Source organism: Sorex fumeus, unplaced genomic scaffold, assembly GCF_029834395.1.
Source record: "Sorex fumeus unplaced genomic scaffold, SorFum_2.1 ptg000278l, whole genome shotgun sequence".
NCBI lineage: Eukaryota > Metazoa > Chordata > Mammalia > Eulipotyphla > Soricidae > Sorex > Sorex fumeus.
Window position 1 is genome coordinate 23381 of NW_026606335.1, and position 19183 is coordinate 42563.

General features: G+C 53.0%; 1 protein-coding gene across 1 annotated transcript in view; it reads left to right on the plus strand.

The window, feature by feature from the left end:
- The window catches only part of LOC130018819 (von Willebrand factor-like), a gene marked incomplete at both ends in the record, with an annotated part of 80184 nt that overhangs the window by 23008 nt on the left and 37993 nt on the right, over positions 1 to 19183 (plus strand). Inside the window, 9 exons of the mRNA XM_056109510.1 lie at positions 759 to 862; positions 2414 to 2552; positions 4514 to 4648; positions 6299 to 6445; positions 7819 to 7959; positions 8113 to 8226; positions 11272 to 11428; positions 13038 to 13196; positions 15044 to 15179. Of these exons, the coding sequence (XP_055965485.1) occupies positions 759 to 862; positions 2414 to 2552; positions 4514 to 4648; positions 6299 to 6445; positions 7819 to 7959; positions 8113 to 8226; positions 11272 to 11428; positions 13038 to 13196; positions 15044 to 15179 (1232 nt within the window). The remainder of the gene's footprint in view (positions 1 to 758; positions 863 to 2413; positions 2553 to 4513; positions 4649 to 6298; positions 6446 to 7818; positions 7960 to 8112; positions 8227 to 11271; positions 11429 to 13037; positions 13197 to 15043; positions 15180 to 19183) is intronic.

Sequence of the window (19183 nt, forward strand, 5' to 3'; positions counted from 1 at the left end):
GGTCAGCCTGTGGCAAGGCAAGTGTCTTACCCCATAACTATCTCTCTGGCCCCTGGGAAAACATTTTTCAACCCCCAAAGATAGCGCAGTTCCCTGATCTCACCCAGCCTACCTCCTGGAGGGGTCAGCAATGATTCCACGAAGTCCCTTTTGGGGGACTATATGTAGCTTCTTGATGGGGACCACCTGGGCACCCATGTCTCCTCTCTGTTCTTGAAAGGAGCATCAGTGTCTGTCTGAACAGTGCATTAAACACCACCGTCTGGGATTCCTACATAGATGGAAACATTTTCCTTTTGTTTGAACCCCCCGCCCCCGCCATCCATGCTAAATAATTCAAGATTAACAGTGACCATAATTCAAGTTTGTCCAGACAATTCCCGGTAGAAGGGTGCCTTTCCCCTCCTTTTTTCTCTTTTTTCTTTCATTTTTTTTTTCTTTTTGGGATATACCCATGCTCAGGGGTTACTCCTGGCTCATGCACTCAGGAATTACTCCTGGCGGTGCTCAGGGGACCCTAAGGGATGCCAGGGATCGAACCCGAGTTGACTGCAGGCAAGGCAAATGCCCTCCCTGCTGGACTGTCGCTCTAACCCTCGTCAGCTTCTGACATGGGTCATCGTGTGGCATTGGACACTGACCGCAGCAGGGCACAAGGGCATGGGGGTCTCCAGGGAGCAGGTCTGCGTCAGAACCTTCCCAGGTGGCCCAGGGGCCACTCCCACTGTACCCGTGACTTGTGACTCCCTGTCCCACAGGTCCGGCATGAAAATAGGTGTGTGGCCCTGGAGAACTGTCCCTGCTTCCACCAGGGCCAAGAGTTTGCCCCGGGACAGACAGTGAAGGTGGATTGCAACACGTGGTGAGGCCCTGCGCTGGCTGGGCAGTGAGGGGCTGGGGGCTGGGGGTGGCCCCCTCGCCATCTGGAGGGATGGTTGAAATTCCCCTTTTCTCTGTTTCCCTCACCTATACTTTGGGGGAGCCACTTGGACCCTGCACTCTTCTTTTGATACGTGGCCAGGGGTTCTGAGCGGGCGTGGGCGGAGGAGCGGAAAGGATGCCCCATTGCCTGCATGTGACTAAGCTATCAGGGGGCAGAGTTGGGGGGGTCCTTCTTCGGCCTCAGTTGCAGTTGCCCCCTAAGCACAGAGCCCGGGGATGGCACTTTCCTCCTCCACCCATGGGTGTCCCCAGGTTTTCCCCCGTAAGCAGCTCTTGGGAAAGGCCGAGAGTACCGGAGACGCAAGAGGGTCTGGGGCCCTGTTTGGTTCTAGGACTGCGGGGTGGGCTGTGCCCGGGGGCTGCATGGGTCTGCTTGTGTCCATGCCCAGACAAGCCCAGACAAACCTTTCCGGGAGAAGGGCGCGTGGGTCTTCCCCACACAGAACTTTCCAGTAGCCTCTCTCCTCCTGGTGGGCCATAGACGGCTGTGGCCTTGGTCTCTGGAGCCACTTCCAGTATCTTCTTCCAGGGCAGCTGAACCTATTCTACAGCCCAATTTCTTCCTGACTACCTGCTCTCCCTCCCTCCCTCCCTCCCTCCCCCCTCCCTCCCTCCCTCCCTCCCTCTCTTCCTCCATCCCTCCCTCCCTTCCTCCCTCCCTCCCTCCCTCTCTCCCTCTCTTCCTTCCTTCCTCCCTTCCTTCCTTCCTTCCTTCCTTCCTTCCTTCCTTCCTTCCTTCCTTCCTTCCTTCCTTCCCTCCTTCCTTCCTTCCCTTCCTTCCTTCCTTCCCTCCTTCCCTCTTTCTCCCTCCCTTCCTCCCTTCATCCCTCCCTTCCTCCTTCCTTCCCTCCCTTCTTCCCTCCCTTCTTCCCTCCTTCTTCCCTCCCTCCCTCCCTCCCTCCCTCCCTCCCTCCCTCCCTCCCTTCCTTCCTCCCTCCCTCTTTTCCTCCCTCCCTCTCTCCCTCCCTCCCTCCCTCCCTCCCTTCCTCCCTTCCTCCCTTCATCCCTCCCTCCCTCCCTCCCTCCCTCCCTCCCTCCCTCCCTCTCTCCCTCCCTTTTATCTCTCTCTCCTTTACTCCCTCCCCCCCCCCTTGCTTTCTTCCCTTCTCCTTTTTGGTTTCTGGCCACACCCAGTGGTGACCAGTGTCTGGGCTTTGCTCCGAGCAGTGTCCGAAGCTCCCTGGCAGTGCTGGGATCACACCTGGGCCTCCTGCGTGAAAAACCCATGCTCAGCTCTGAGCTCCCTCTTCCCAGCCCAACTCCTTGGCCTCAGTTTCCCCCGGGTAATGGCAAGCAGCAGGCACAGCCCCTTCGCTCCCCCGTCTTCACAGACACGTCACCCCGGGTGCAGACCCTCCATTCCCAGATGCTTCCCAGCAGCCGCCTCCTCCAGGGTCTCCTCCTGCCCAGGGCCCAGATGAGCCCCTCCTGTCCAGGGTTCCAGGGGTCACCCCGCCTTTCCTGTTCCCAGTGTCTGTCGCGACCGGAAGTGGAACTGCACACAGCACGTGTGTGACGCCACCTGCTCGGCCATTGGCATGGCCCACTACCTGACGTTCGACGGGCTCAAGTACCTCTTCCCTGGGGAGTGCCAGTACGTCCTGGTGCAGGTGAGAGCACGGGAGGGGAGGGAGGCTGCAGCCTCTGTCTGCGGGGGGTGCTGTGTGTGTATGTGTGTATTTGTGTATATGTGTGTATATGTGTGTGTGCATGTGTGTATGTGTATATCTGTGTATATCTGTGTATGTGTGTATGTATTTGTGTATATGTGTGTATGTATTTGTGTATATGTGTGTATGTGTGTATGTGTGCTAGTGTGTGTATATGTATGTGTGTATGTGTATATGTGTGCATGTGTGTATGTGTGTATATGTATGTGTGCATGACTATAAGTGTCTATGTGTGTGTGCATATGTGTATGTGTATATGTGTGTATTTGTGTGCATGAGTGTATATATGTGTGTATATGTGTGTATGTGTGTATGTGTGTGTATGTATGGGTGTATGTGTGTTAGTGTGTGTATATGTATGTGTGTATGTGTATCTGTGTGCATGTGTGTATGTGTATATATGTATGTGTGTATATGTGTGTATGTGTGTGCATGAGTGTATGTATATGTCTATGTGTATGAGCATGTGTTTATGTGTATATGTGTGTATGAGTGTATGTATGTGTGTATATGTATGTATGTGTGTATGTGTACATGTGTGTATATGTGTATGTATGTGTATGTATGGGTGTATGTGTGTGTATGTGTGCATGTGTGTATGCATGGGTGTATGTTGTATGTGTATGCGTGTGTAACGTATGTGTGTATGTGTTATATGTGTGTATGTGTGTGTATGTGTATGTGTGTGCATGAATGTATGTATGTGTGTATGGGTATGTATGTATGTGTGTGTATGTGTGTGCATGTGTGTGTCTGTTATGGGTGAGCGGGGAGGTGTCCAGAGAAGACCCTCGAGCTGTTCTTCTATAAATGACTCTGCCCTGGTTTTCTCCTGAGTGGTTCTGCAGCCCCTGAGACAACTATGGCAGAGATAGAGGGTGCGAATATGCTTCCGCCTTGGCTGATTGCCTCCAGCGACTGGGAGGTGAACGAAGGCAGGACGGAAGCTCCTTGGGGGAACTGGGATTGGTGTGGGAGACAGGGCCACCCACAGCGCAGATCAGCCACCTAAATGGAGCTAGCAGACACAGGCTCAGGATGAGCTGTGTGTGTGTGTGTGTGTGTGTGTGTGTGTGTGTGTGTGTGTGTTTGTGTGTGTCCCTCTGGACATCAGTCCTGCGTGCAGTGAACTACCGATGCAGCCCATGGAGCAGCCCTGGATGGGGAGGGTTGAAGCAACCCCAAAATTCACTTCCGGTCCTGGAGTCCTGTTGGCTTCTTTATCCTTTGCATCTCTAACCTGGTCCCTGGATGGGGAGGAGTGGAGGGCTGCCTCTGAGAGAAATGCACACAGCCCTGCAGCCAGCAGGAAGCGAGCCCGGGGGCACCCTACTCCTCTCTCCCACTTCCCACTAGTGGGGTGGGGGTGCGGTTTCCTGGACAAGTTCGTTGAGCTTGTTGACAGCAAGCTGCACAGACGAGTGTGAGTGGTTCTCTCACAGGGAACAAGGTGCTGGGACTCTGTAAGACTGTAAATAGCTGTGGTCTGTCTTTCACCATGCCTGGGAGCAGTGGACGGCTTGGTGTGGCGTGAAGGGAGGACCACAGACCCACTGGACACTGAGCTGCAGGGCCCCGTGAATCAGGCAGTGAGGGAGTCAGGCCCACAGGGCCGCAGAGCATGCTGGGAGTGAGCAGGACTCAGTGGCCGCTGCAGAGCATGCTGGGAGTGGTCAGCGTCCCTATCTCCTGCCTTGGCCCCCTGCCCACATCCCGACTCTGGTCACAGGCCTCATGTTACTGCTGAGGTTGATTCACCAGGAGAAGCTCTCCTGGAGGCCCCACCCCATGATCTGTGCCCCTCCCCGCCCCCCATCGCATCCTGAGTTCCTGGGATCCCTCCCTGGAGCTGGGGGGAGGTGACCAAATTGTTTCTCTCCCCTCACGCCCCTTGCCCCCAGGATTATTGTGGCGGCAACCCGGGCACCTTCCGCATCCTGGTGGGGAACGAGGGGTGCAGCTACCCCTCCTTGAAGTGCAAGAAGCGGGTGACCATCCTGGTGGACGGAGGAGAGGTTGAGCTGCTGGACGGGGAGGTGAGTGCCTGTCCCTGAGCCTGTGGGTGCTGGTGCCCCAGCCTGAGTGGGACCCCCAGGACATGTCTCAGGGGGCACTAGTGAGTAGCGGGGTGAGGAGTCTTGGAGAAGCAGCCGGCGGTCAAGGTTCCCGTGAGCTCCTGCCTCGGGGTCTCTGCCTTTGTCTGCCCACCCAGGACTCAGGACGTGGGGAAGAGAGGGGTGCAGAGGGAGCCCTTCGGTATAGTGGACTGGGGAGTGGGGGCCGGAAGAATAGGAGGCAGTGTTGCTTTTGTTCCTGTAAAGGGGCCTTCTTACATTTGGTTTTGAGCCATACCCAGTGATGCTCAGGCTTACTCTTAACTCTGTGCTCAGGAACTGCACCTGCTGGTGCTGGAGCACCCCTCTGTGTACTGTGCAGTGAAATCTGGGGATAGATGCTGTGCACACGCCTTCCCCGCTGGACTGTCTCTCTAGCCCAGGCCGTCTCAATTTCTTCTATTTGGAGGGTGACAGGGATGGAACCCACGACTGCCCATATGCTCCACCTCAGAGCCACCTTCCTGGGCCCGGGGCTGGATTTTTATGTATATTTTATTTTTGGTTTGTTTTACTTCACACTCAGCTGTGCTCAGGGGCTGTGCCCAGGAGGGACCCTGAGAAGGATTCTTGGCCAGTCTGGCCAGCGGTTCCCTGCAGGGCCTGGGGATGTGGTACTGCTCGGGCCTTGCAGTGCTCAGGATTGCCCAGGCCCATTGGGGACCTGCAGGGCTGTCCCCTTAATGCTGGGGGGACCATGTCGTGCCATGGAGCAGACTTGAGCTAACTTCTGGCCCAAGCATATATTTTATTATTATTATTGTTGTTACAGTAACAACAAGTCTCATGACGGAGACGTTACTGGGCCCACTCGAGCAAATCGATGAACAATAGGACCATGATATTATTATTATTATTATTATTATTATTATTATTATTTTGCTTTTTGGGTCACACCAGCAATGCTCAGGGGTTCCTCCTGGCTCTGCACTCAGGAATTACTCCTGGAAGTGCTCGGGGACCCTGTGGGATGCTGGGAATCGAACCCGGGTTGGCCATGTGCAAGGCAAATGCTCTACCCACTGTGCTATTATTCCAGCCCCACCCCCCAACATAGATTTTTAAATCAGTTGAACACTGTTACTTTAAATCATGTTGACAATCTCTTTAGGGGATCACAAATATTAAGCACTCAAGTAGCCCCCAAAATGACTTTTTTTTTTTTGCAAAGTGAGGGACAATTCGGTAATTGAACTTTTTTTTTTGTGGGGGAGAGGGTCACACCCGGCGATACTCAGGGGTTCCTCCTGGCTCTGTACTCAGGAATGACTCCTGGCGGTGCTCAGGGGACCATATGGGATGTTGGGGATTGAACCCGCATTGGCCACGTGCAAGGCAAACGCCCCACCCACTGTGCTATGGCTCAGGCCCCATGAGTTGAACTTTGAATCTCCCAATGGTGCTGTTGTCACCTCCTCCCTGAACCCCGGGATGAGTGGGGACAGGTGACACACGTCCCTGAATGGGGCTGGCCTGACCCAAAGGGGCAGGTGATGTGGGAGGACAGAGTGAGGTGCTGGACACTGAAGCCAGCCCGATTCACCCCTGCACTCCTGCACTGCCCCCCTGCAGGTGACCGTGAAGAGGCCTCTGAAGGATGAGACGCATTTCGATGTGGTGGAGTCCGGTCGCTACATCATCCTGCTGCTGGGCCCGGCCCTCTCCGTGCTCTGGGACCATCACCTGGGCATCTCTGTGGCCCTGAAACAGACGTACCAGGTCCGTGGCCTTCTCTGCTTCCTCTCTGACTTTCGTCATTTTGCGGGGGGGGTCACCCCTGGCTGGACTGGAGTGTTACTCCTGGCTCTGTGCTCAGAGATCATTCGTGGAGATGCTCAGGGCTTGCTCCTGGCTCTGTGCTCAGGGATCACTCCTGTCGGTGCTTGGGGGACCTCGAGGGTCGTGGATCGAGTGAACCCAGGCTGGCCACATGCCCGGAAAGCACCTTACCCCTGTTCTGTTTCTCCAGCCTCCTCCTGGGACCCTTTGGGTTTTCTCCAATATTGTCACCAGCAGGAAGTTGCCCCCGCCTCGCCTGCTGACATGGGGATACAGGGCCTGTCCTTTCTCAGCCCTCTCCTGAACATCCCTGGAACAGACACCAGACCCTTCCTGGGAGGGACATGGTTTATCCTGGGGTGCTGGGACCAGTTCCAGGTGAACAGGGTTGAAGCAGGGATGCTGAGGAGGATTAAGAAATAGACACAGTGGGCTGGAGCGATAGCACAATGGGTAGGGCATTTGCCTTGCACGTGGCCGACCCGAGTTCGATCCCCAGCTTCCCATATGGTCCCCTGAGCACCGCCAGGAGTAACTCCTGAGTGCAGAGCCAGGAGGAACCACTGTGCATTGCGGGGTGTGACCCATAAAAGCAAAAAAAAAAAAAAAAAACCAACCAACCAACAAACAAAAGAAATAGACACAGTTAAGAGGAAAAAAATAAAAATGTGGGGTCAGGGGTCTCATAGCCTTACGACACTCTGACCCCTGACTATCCTTTCCATTGCATATTTATTACTTTAAACCAACAGCCATTGCAGGAACAAGGGGACAATCTCCAGACAGTCGCCTGTCTGTGCTAATTGAACAGGCGAAGCTTCTACACCCGAGGATCTCTGCACCTTGGGACAGATGGGACATAGTGGGTTTATCTCAAGGGATGTTTCCGGAAGGCAGAGCCAGAGGGACCCGGAGCCTGGCCAGCCTGACTTTTAGGGCGTCTGCTTCCTGGCATCTGCCCGTTCTGCCTCTCTCTCTCTCTCTCTCTCTCTCTCTCTAATCTGTGCATCTTCATCCCTTGTTCCCTGCTCAGTCTTGTGTCCGTGGTCTGCTCTGGGCAGGGAAAATGGGTTCAGTGAGGAAGCCCAGAGAGAGGCTCATCGGCCCTGGCCCTGGGGTCTCCCCCCGCCCTCCCCTGCCCCTCCTACTCTCCCTCAGCAATGCCCCTCTGCAGCTACCTGTGTTAGAGGATGCTCGACCCTATCATGCCAGAGCCACGCAGTGAGAGGGGGCTGGCCATGATGTGTCAGGGTCACACAGTCAGAGGGTTTGGCCGCGACGTGCTGTCTACACGCTGCCAACTTCCCTGGCAGGAGCGGGTGTGTGGACTGTGTGGGAACTTCGATGGTGTCCAGAACAACGACTTCACCAGCAGCAGCCTGCAGGTGGAGGAGAACCCCGTGGACTTCGGCAACTCCTGGAAGGTGAACCCCCAGTGCGCCGACACCAGGAAGGTAGGTGCGGCTGGAGCCTGAGGGGGGTGGCTTCCGGTGGGCACCCCCATGCATCCCACCATCTCCTGGGTACACGGGGCTCCTCCTCCTCCTCCTCCTCCACCACCACCTCCTCCTCCTCTTCCTCCTCCTCCTCCTCTTCCTCCTCCACAGGTGCCCCTGGACATGGCTCCCGCCACCTGCCGTGACAACCTCCTGAAGCAGACGATGGTGGACTCATCCTGCAGGATCCTCACCAGCGACATCTTCCGAGAGTGCAATAAGCTGGTGAGGCCCAGGGTGGGCGGGGTGGGTGGGTTGTCGCAGGTGCCCAGGGTCAGCCCAGGGGCATGGGCATTGGGCAGCAGCTTCTCCCTGTGGTCGTGACCTTGGCTGTGATGTGCTGTGATCTGCAGTGCTCCCAGTCTCAGGGGGTAGAGACGGTGAGTCTGGAGAGGAACCTGTATGTGCGACTGGCCCTCAGCTCCTGGTACTAGACAAGTGTGTCTCCCGAGCCCTTGGAGGGCCACCAAGCGATTCTGGGGGGCACCGCCATGCTGCCTCAAGAATCAACACATTCTTCCTGCATTGGTCAGCCCCTGGAGCTGTCGCTGGCCTTTACAAGGGTTTCCGTTTTTAAAAAATTTATTTATAAAAATTTATTTATTTACTTTTTAAAATATTTAGAGACCCCGGCAAGCTACCGAGAGTATCTCTCCCGCATGGCAGAGCCTGGCAAGCTCCCCGTGACGTATTCGATATGCCAGACACAGTAACAACAAAGTCTCCAATGGAGATATTACTGGGCCCGCTCGAGCAAATTGACGAACAACGGGAGGGCCTTTACCTTTACCTTTAATTTTATTTTGCTCTATTTTTGGATCACACCTGGTGATGCACAGGGGTTCCTCCTGGCTCTGAACTCAGGAATCACTCCTGGCGGTACTTGGGGGACTATATGGGATGCTGGGAATCGAACCCGGGTCAGCAGCATGCAAGGCAAATGCCCTACCTGCTGTACTCCATCACCAATTTGTTTACTTTTTAATTTGAGTTACTGTGAGATACACAGTTACAAAGCTGTTCATGGTGGGGTTTCACTCATACAAAGTTCCAACACTCATCCCTTCAGCAGTGTGCATTTCCATTTCCACCACCAGTGTCCTCAGTTTCCCCCCTGTCCACCAATGGCAGGCACTTTTCTTCTCTCTCTCTCTCTCTCTCTCTTTCTCTCTCTCTCTTTCTTTTGGGCCTTATGCTTTGCAAATTATGGTTTGCAATGCAGATACTGAAAGATTCTGAGGTTACCTAATTTCAGGGGCTTTCAATTTCAGTACCAAAGCTCGAACCCAGGACCCTAAGCTTGCAAGGTGTGTGCTCCGTCTCTGAGCCAATTCCCATGCGTCCCCATCGTACCCTCACCACTGAGTCACGTCCCCAGCCCACCCTCCATCACTGGACCTCATCCCTGGCTAGCCACAAACTCTTGAGTCGAGGGGCTTGATGCCCCACATGCGGTTTCATCTTCACTGCGAGAGCCAGGGGCTCTGTCTTCTGTTACCTGCTGTCTCCTGGGACCCCCATCCCTTTCCTATCCCAAACCCCTTGCTCTTGGCTCCTGGCTCTGAGAAACTCACCTCTGGCTTTAATTCCAGTGGGCTTGGACCCTCCTTCCAGGATTCCTGGTCTTTGTGTCAAACAGTGATAAGAATCTCCCAGGCTAAGTGTCCCTTTTCCTCTGTCTCTGCTCCTGAGGGTTTGTAGACATGCGTGCACATGTGTGCGGGTGTGTGGACACGCCGTGCCCACAGGTAAGTCTCTGCTCACCGCTCGTGTGGGCCGAACGGCAGATACCTGCTTCCCCACACACCTTTTCATCCATCTGGTGTCATGCTGGGCGTCTGGGTTGGCCGTGAAGGTGGGAGGAGTCGGGGAGTCGTAGGCTGTGCTCCCACTGGCTTCCTGGCCCCTTGCCCCCTCATGCAGTTGGGCGAGGGGGGACCTGTGTGTTTCCCCATTTTGCTTGCTAACCCAAGGCAGGAGAGAGATCACATGTGTGAGTATGTGCGTGTGTGAGTGTATTTGTGAGTGTGTGGGTAGGTGTGTGTATGTGTGAGTGTGTGTTTGTACATGTGAGTGCATGTGTGTATGTATGAGTGTGTGTATGTTTGTACATGTGAGTGCATATGTGTATGTGTGAGTGTGGGTAGGTATGAGTGTGTGTATATGTGTGAGTGTGTGTATGCGTGTATGTTTGTGTATGTGAGTGCACGTGTGTATGTGTGAGTGTGGGTAGGTATGAGTGTTTGTATACGTGTGAGTGTGTATGCGTGTATGTTTGTACATGTGAGTGCACGTATATATGTGTGAGTGTGGGTAGGTATATGTATATATGTGTGAGCGTGTGTATGTATGAGTGTTTGTACATATAAGTGTGTGTGCAAGTGTGTACATGTCCTTGTGTGAGTGTGTGTATGTGTGAGTGTGTGTCTATGTTTATGTGTGTGTTAGTGTGTGTGAGTGTCTGAATATGTGTGTATGTGAGTGTGTATGTGTGTTTGTACATGTGAGTATGCGTGTACGTGTGTGTAAGTGTGTGTATTTGTGTGAGTGTGGGTAGGTGTGAGTGTGTATTTGTGTGTATGTTGAGTGTTTGTACATGTGAGTGCATATGTTGAGTGTTTGTACATGTGAGTGCATATGTTGAGTGTTTGTACATGTGAGTGCATATGTTGAGTGTTTGTACATGTGAGTGCATATGTTGAGTGTTTGTACATGTGAGTGCATATGTGTATGTGTGTGTACATGTGTGCATGTCCATGTGTGATTGTGTATGTGTGTGTATATGTTTATGTGTGCTAGTGAGTCTGTATATGTGTGTGTATGTGAGTGTGCATGTGTGAGTGTGTGTGTATGTTCATGGACACACGCTCCCATGCAGCTGGGGGAATGGACGGCTGACTGAGGGCTGAATGGAAAGGCAGATGAAGGAAATGTTCTTTGGGGAAATTCTCCATCTTCTGTGATACTGGTAGATGCTGTTGCTCGGTTGGGCTCCTTTTGCTTGCTTGGGGGTTACACCTGGCAGTGCTTGGGGTTTATTCCTGGCTCTGCACTCAGGGGTCACTCCTCAAGGCGTGTGGGGACCCCTTTGGGGTGCTGGGGTCGGAAGCCAGGACAGTTGTGTGCAAGGACCCCCCCCTTTGGACTCCCCACCAACATGTATTCTCTCCCGCCATCCCGTCTTCTGCTCTGGCCCCCCCGGTACCTTCCTCAGGCCCTGAGCTCCTGGGGGTTCCAGAATCTTGAGTCAACCTCGGGGCACCCTTGCAGGTGGACCCTGAACCTTTCCTGGATGTCTGCATCTACGACAGCTGCTCCTGTGAGTCTGTTGGGGACTGTGCCTGCTTCTGTGATGCCGTGGCTGCCTACGCCCACCTGTGTGCCCAGCATGGCCAGGTGGTGACCTGGAGGACGGCCACCTTGTGTCGTGAGTCCTGAGGGCCCTGCGGGGGATGGTTCCAGATGCCCCCATCCCCAGGGAAAGGGTCTTCTGGGCTGGTGGAGACCAGGGGGACTCAGGGAACACACTGAGTGTCACACACATATGGGGCTGGCTGAGGGCTGCAGAGGGCCAGGTGTGTGAGGGGACAGGGTGTCGGGCAGGGACCTAAGATCTGGGTGGCTGGCGACCACCCTGAACAAAAGCTGGGGAGAAGCAGGTACAGTGAAGACATGGAGGAGGTCTTGCTTTGCATGCAAGAAATACTCTGACCCCATCATCCTAAGGAGGATGTGTAGAGGGACCAGCTCATACCCACATGAACAGTCTTTCCTCCTGCTTTTAAACTGGGCACCTGCATCATTATCACCTTGTCAAGTGATTCTGTTTTGTTTTGGGGAAGGCCACACCCTGTGCAGTGCTCAGGGCTTACTCCTGGCTCTGCACTCAGGAATCACTCGTGGCAGTGCTCAGGGGACCCCACGAGGTATCGGGGATAGAACCTGGGTCAGCTGCCTGCTATAGGCAATCGCCCTCCCTGTGGTACTATGGCTCCGGCCGATTGGTGGATTTTGTGCTTAAAAAAAGCAAGCAAGTAAGCAAGCAAACAAAAAGCCCCTGAAATCTGGTTGGGGAGAGAGCACACAGGCTAAGGCATTTTCCTTGTATGTGGCCGACTTCAGTTGATTCCTACCTACCACCACGGGGGTCACAGCTGACCATGGTGACAGCCCCTGAGCACTGCTGGGTGTGGCATCCTGCTCCATTCAGAAATATCCCCATCTATTACATTATGACACTGATTTCTTTTCTTTTTTTTTCTCTCTCTCTCTCTTTTTTTTTTTTTTTTTTTTGCTATTTGGGTCACGAGCAGGCCCAGTAACGTCTCCATCGTGAGACTTGTTGTTACTGTGTTTGGCGTATCGAAATATGTCACAGGTAGCTTGCCAGGCAAATACGTCACAGGTAGCTTGCCAGGCGGGTGAGATACTCTCTCGGTAGCTTGCCGGGCTCTCTGAGAGGGACAGAGGAATCGAACTCCGGTCCATGGTGTGGGCCACGTGCAAGGCAAAAAAACGTGGGGGGCGGGGGGGCTGGAGTGATAGCACAGCGGTAGGGCGTTTGCCTTGCACGCAGCCAACATGGCTGACCCGAGTTCAATTCCTCCACCCCTCTCGCAGAGCCCGGCAAGCTACTGAGAGTATCTCGCCTGCACAGCAGAGCCTGGCAAGCTACCCTTGATGTATTCAATATGCCAAACACAGTAACAACAAAGTCTCCAATGAAGACGTTACTGGGCCCACTCGAGCAAATCGATGAACAATGGGAAGACAGTGACTTGGGTCACACCTGGTGGATGCACAGGGGTTACTCCTGGCTCAGCACTCAGAAATTACTCCTGGCAGCGCTCAGGGGACCATATGGGATGCCAGGGATAGTACCTGGGTTGGCTGCGTACAAGGCAAACTCCCTACCCGCTGTGCTATCGCTCTGGCCCCTGCCACCATCTGTAGGAGGGTTTGGTCCGGGCTTGGGCCCCAGGGTGGCCCTGGAGATGCTGCGGCTTGCAGCCTAGCCTGTGTCTCTGTCTACACAGCCCAGAGCTGCGAGGAGCGGAACCACCGGGAGAGCGGCTATGAGTGTGAGTGGCGTTACGACAGCTGTGGCCCTGCCTGCCCCGTCACCTGCCAACACCCCGAGCCTCTGGTGTGCCCCGTGCAGTGTGTGGAGGGCTGCCACGCCCACTGTCCTCCAGGTAAGTGGGGACCAGGTGGGCATCCCTCCTGCATGCACTGACTCAGCCTTGAGCCCCCGGACTTCTCCCCTGTGTTTGTTCTTGAAACTCGGCCTCTTAGGACTTTTGTCCCATTGTGCTTCCACATAGAACCCTCCTCTCTGTCCATTTGTGAGCTGATGGTCAGACCAGAGGGGAGGAATGTGGGCCCGCTAGGCGGTGGAAGGTCCCTGAAGTCTTGTGACCTGGCCGGGGTATGGGATGGAGCAGGCGTGCGGGCTTCCCATTGGCTGCCCGTGCCTGTCAGCCTGCATCGTGTGGCCTGCATGTGACTTGTGTGTGTGTTTGTTTGTTTTGTTTGGGGACCACACCTCGTGGTACTCAGGGTGGACTCCCGGCTCTGCACTCAAGACTCACTCCTGGTGGTGCTCCGGGGATTACATGGGATGCTGGGGATCAAACTCGACGTCAGCCATGTGCCCTATCAGCTGTACTCTCTGTCTGACTCCATGATTTTTTAAATATTCAACTGGTCCTTAGCAGTGCAAAGATTGCCCCATTCCTGCTCTACAACATAACCCCTTACGTTTGATAATCCCAGATGGGGTCACATGACTTAAAAAACTTGTTTTAAAATGAATTTTGGGGGCTGGAGCATTAGCACAGCGGGTAGGGCGTTTGCCTTGCACGCGGCCAACCCGGGTTCGATTCCCAGCATCCCATATGGTCCCCCAAGCACCTCCAGAAGTAATTCCTGAGTGCATGAACCAGGAGTAATTCCTGTGCATCGCTGGGTGTGACCCAAAAAGCAAAAAGAAAAAAAAAAGAATTTTGGAGGCAGGAAAGATAATACAGGAGTTAAGGTGCTTGCTTTGCATGCAAGAAATGCCCCCTGAACACTGTGATTACACCCCCTCCAAACAATGAAATACATTTCTCTACGGCTTCTCATCAATATTTGTTGTGCCTGTCTTGGCTGTATCCCCCATCTCCCATGCTCAAAGGCATGCACACATTTCTCAGGAAGAATCATTAGTGGTAGAAGTTTAAGTGCTGGCTGGAAATCTAATACCAGGGTAGGGTGCTTGCCTTGCAGATGGCGGCCCAGGTTTGATCCCTAGTATCCTATATAGTCCCTCGTACCCCTCCGTGAGTGATCCCTGAGCACAGAGCTTAGGAGTAAGAGTAAGTCCTGAGCACTCCTGAGTGTGTTCTAAAACGCAAAACACACACACACGCACACACATATACACACATGCACACAGATACACGCACACACCCACATGCATACACACACATGCGCACACACACACACTCAGGCATATACACATGTAGACACACATGCACACATACACATGCACACATGCACACACACGTGCACATGCACGTACACACCACACATGCACGCATGTACACACAGATGCACACACATGCACACACACACATGCACAGATGCACATATACACACGCACGCATGTACCCACACATGCACACACACATGCACATACATACACACACACACACACACACACACATGCAATGTGCCGCTCGAACTTCTTGCCCTAGTGAGACCCTCCTGTAGATGCTGGCTTGTGTGATTTTTTTTCCCACTTTATCTCCTGCTCAGGAATTTATATTGAGCTCCGGAATTTATACCATGCAGGGCGTAGAGAGGGGGTGTCTCCGGCGACAGTGAGCCAGATTCAGTTGCTTCATACGTTTTTCTCCATGAGCAAAAGGGCCCTTTGGAGGAAAGCTTCCCTGGGCCCTGGGATTGGTGGAAGAGCCAGTAGGAGCAGGGCTGGCTTTGGAGGCCGCAGCTGGCCTTCCTTGGGGTGGTGGTGGCTCCTGACAGGGTCTGTCTGCAGGGAAGGTCCTGGATGAGCTCCTGCAGACCTGTGTGAGCCCTGAGGACTGTCCGGTGTGTGAGGTGGCCGGCCGGCGCTTAGCCCCAGGGAAGAGAATCACGCTGAACCCTGATGACCCGCAGCAGTGCCAGATTTGGTAAGACACCTGCACCCATCTTGGTTGTTTTACATTTAATTCTTTTTGGGGGTGAGTGTATGGGGGAAGGGGTTGTTCACATCCAGATCACATCCTGAGGCTTATCCTTGGATCTGTGCTCAGGGATCACTGCTGGCGATATTCGGGGGACTGTTTGGGGTTCTGGGGATTGAACCTAGGTCAGCCGCATGCCAAGCAAGTGCCCTCCCCACTGTACTATCTCACTGCCCCTATTTTATTATCTATTTTTTCTTTATTTTGGGGCCTCCATATTGGTGTTCAGGGGTCTCAGGGCGCCTTCCAGTGATGCTCAACCCACTTGGCTGGTAGTTTGGCACAGAAGCCCAATGTTCCTGGGACCTGGCAGTCCTGGGGTACAGTGGGTTACCCCCAGCCCTATCACTCAGACCCCTCTTAAAAATTTCTCTTTTCAGTGTTGAGGGTTAAACCCAAGGCTTCCCACTGCAAGGCAAAGGTTCTGCCTTTCTGAGCACTTCCGGGTGTGGTCCAAAACCCAACATACACACGGTCTCCCTGGGGCCTTTTCCTGGTTGTTGGAAGTGACGACATTCGTTTCTTCTTTGGGGGCTGCCCTGACATGTTGGCATGTTGTTTCTGGGAGAGACACCCTGACTTTGTTCACGGATGACTCGTGTGTTTGTTTTGCTCCTTTCTAGAGCTCTTCCCTCTTTGGGGACAGAGGGGATGGCGTCTCCAGGAACTGTTTCTTCAGAATGGCCGGTGTATGTGTGTGTGTGTGTGTGTGTGTGTGTGTGTGTGTGTGTAGGGAGGGATAGGAGCAGGGGCAAGAGAGCTTGAGGACCGCAGGGCTTGAGTCCCACCTCTGGCACCCTGTCCCAGAGCAGACTGAGTCTCCTGCCTACTCCCTACCCTGGGGTACTTTGCCCCCTCGATGGCTTCCAACCAGGCTTGGCAGAAGTGCCTGCATCATTTCCTGGGACACAAGTCTCACATCCACGGGGTACTCTTAGCTCAGGGTCCTGGGAATTCTTTGCCCCAGGTAGTGGCATGCTGAGGGCGAGTAGCGTCCATGGCCCAGGGTAGACAGAGGAGGTTCAGGGCAGCGTGAGTCTCACCGCTGAGATCTGGCCTGCCTGGCCACTGACAGAGCCTGGGAAGAGGGAGATGATCAGAGGGGGCTGGAATTCAGCCTGACCTGGTGGGAGGGGGGTGGGGGCCTGGGATGGGACCAAGGAAGCAGCACTGGCACACATGGGTGTGTGGCCCAGGCCAGGGCTGTGCACGGGTTCTGTGCCCATCACGTGTCTAGGGACTGGATGAATGAGGCGCCCACACACTGCCTTTCCCCGCCATGACCCCCATCCAGTGGTTAAGTGCTTCTGTTCTGCTAATCCCACATTTCTTAGCCCCTTACCCACCATAGAAACCTCTGCCCCTGTTTCCTTCCTGGGGCCCGACCCCTTGCCCTTCTCCTACCAGTTGACCCCCCATCTCATGCTGTGGTCCCTCACCAATTTTTTTTTTGCATCACACCCGGTGATGCACAGGGGCTACTCCTGGCTCATGCACTCAGAAATTATTCCTGGCGGTGCTCGGGGGACCCTAAGGTATGCTGGGGATTGAACCTGGGTCGGCCACATGCAAGGCAAATGCCCTACCTGCTGTGCTATTGCTCCAGTCCCCCCCCCACCAATTTTTTCTAGCTAAAACTTTATTCATTTTTTTTATTAGTGAATCACTGTGAGGTACAGTTACAGACTTACGAACTTTTGTTTTTGCATTACAGTCATACAATGATCATTTACCCATCCCTCCACCAGTGCCCATTCTCCCCCACCAATGTTCCCAGCATCCCTCCCACCACCACCACCCCATCCCCCACCACCCCACTCTACCTCAGTAGCAGAGCATTCCCTTTTATTCTCTCTCTCCTTTTGGGTGTTGTGGTTTGCAGTAGAGGTATTGAGCGGCCATTGTGTTTGGTCTATAGTCTACTTTGGCATGCATCTTTCAACCCGAATGGGTCCTCCCACCATCCTTTACTTGATGTTCCCTTCTCTATCTGAGCTGCCTTTTCCCCCTTTTATGTGAGGCCGGTTTCCAAGGCGTAGAGCAGACCTCTTAGTCCTTATCTCTACTGTTCTAGGGTGTTAGTCTCCCATTCTGTTACTTTATATTCCACAGATGAGTGCAGTATTTCTATTTCTGTCCCTCTCTTTCTGACTCATTTCACTTAACATGATACTCTCCATGTTGATCCACTTAAATGCAAATTTCATGACTTTATCTTTTCTAATAGCTGCATAGTATTCCATTGTGTAGATGTACCAACGTTTCTTTAACCAGTCATCTGTTCTTGGGCACTCGGGGTTTTTCTAGATTTTGGCTATTGTGTGCAGCAATGAACACACAAGTGCAGATGTCATTTCTACTATACTTTTTTTGCCTCTCTGGGATATATTCCCAGGAGTGGTATTACTGGATCAAATGGGAGCTCAATTTCTAATTTTGTGAGAGTCGTCCATACTGCTTTCCAAAAGGGTTGAACCAATCGGCATTTCCACCAGCAGTGAAGGAGGGTCCCTTTCTCCCCACATCCGCGCCAACACTGGTTGTTTTTGTTCTTTTGGATGTGGGCCAGTCTCTGTGGTGTGAAATGATATCTCATTGTTGTTTTGATCTGCATCTCCCTGATGATTAGTGATGTCGAGCATTTTCTCATGTGTCTTTTAGCCATTCCCACCACTAGTTTTTACTCTAGCTCCTTTGGAACATTTTGAGGGCCCCAAGGGGTAATTCTGGTTGAGGAATGCTTTGTTAGAACAATCTGGTGATTCGAATCTTTATTCATCCTTCCAGAATGTTGCGGTTCCTTTCCCCCTTGTCCTTAAAGTCCAGTATGTTACATGCAGCCATAAATCCACACCACTCAAAATCTATTAGAGTAAGCACTCAGGGCTTTGACTAGAGCATTTACAAGTCCTAGTTGCCATTGGTGTTTCATTTCATTTATTGTATCTTTTTGGTGGCTTCTGGGATCAAACCCAAGGTCTGACACATGCAAGGCAAACACTCTCCTCTGGAGCCACAGCCTGGATCTTCTCTATTTTATTTTATTTTGCTTTTTGGGTCACACCTGGGAATGCACAGGGGTTACTCCTGGCTCTGCACTCAGGAATCACTCCTGACGATACTCGGGGGACCCTATGGGATGCCGGGGATCGAACCCGGGTCGGCCGCGTGCAAGGCAAATGCCCTCCCCGCTGTGCTATTGCTCCAGCCCCACTATTTTATTATTTTATTTATTTTAGATGGGGCCCTGGGGCCCACTGGGTGGTGTTTGGAGGAGTCCGGTTGGGTCCTGTTGATAAAACTTGGAGCCTTGTGCGTGTGAGACAGACACATCACCCCACTAAACTATCACACTGATATCCTGTTCGACAGTTTAGAGCAGACAGGTGGAACCAGCTCGGGTTATAACAAGGCACTGATGTCACTGGAGAGGTAGGATGACAGGAAATTAGCTTTTACAAAAAAATTAATTTTTTTATTGAATCAGTGAGGTACACAATTACAAAATTGTTCATGATTGGGTTTCAGTCATATAATGTTCTTCCAACACCCATCCCTTCACCAGTGTGTTTCCCATCACCAATGTCCCCAGTTTTCTCCCCCTTCCCTGCATTTATGGGAGGCACTTTTCACTTTTCACTCTCTCTCTCTGTTTCTCTCTCTCTCTCTCTCTCTCTCTCTCTCTCTCTCTTCTTTTTGGAGTTATGGTTTGCAGTACGGATACTGGAAGGTCATCATGGATATTTCTTTACCTACTTTCTTTCTGTTTTTGCTTTTTTAGTCACATCCAGCGATGCTCCGGGGTTACTCCTGGCTCTGCACTCAGGAATTACTCCTGGAAGTACTCGGGGGACCAAATGGGATGCTAGGAATTGAACCCGGGTCGGCCGTGTGCAAGGCAAATGCCCTACCCTCTGTACCATTTCTCCAGGCTCCCCTTTACCTGCTTT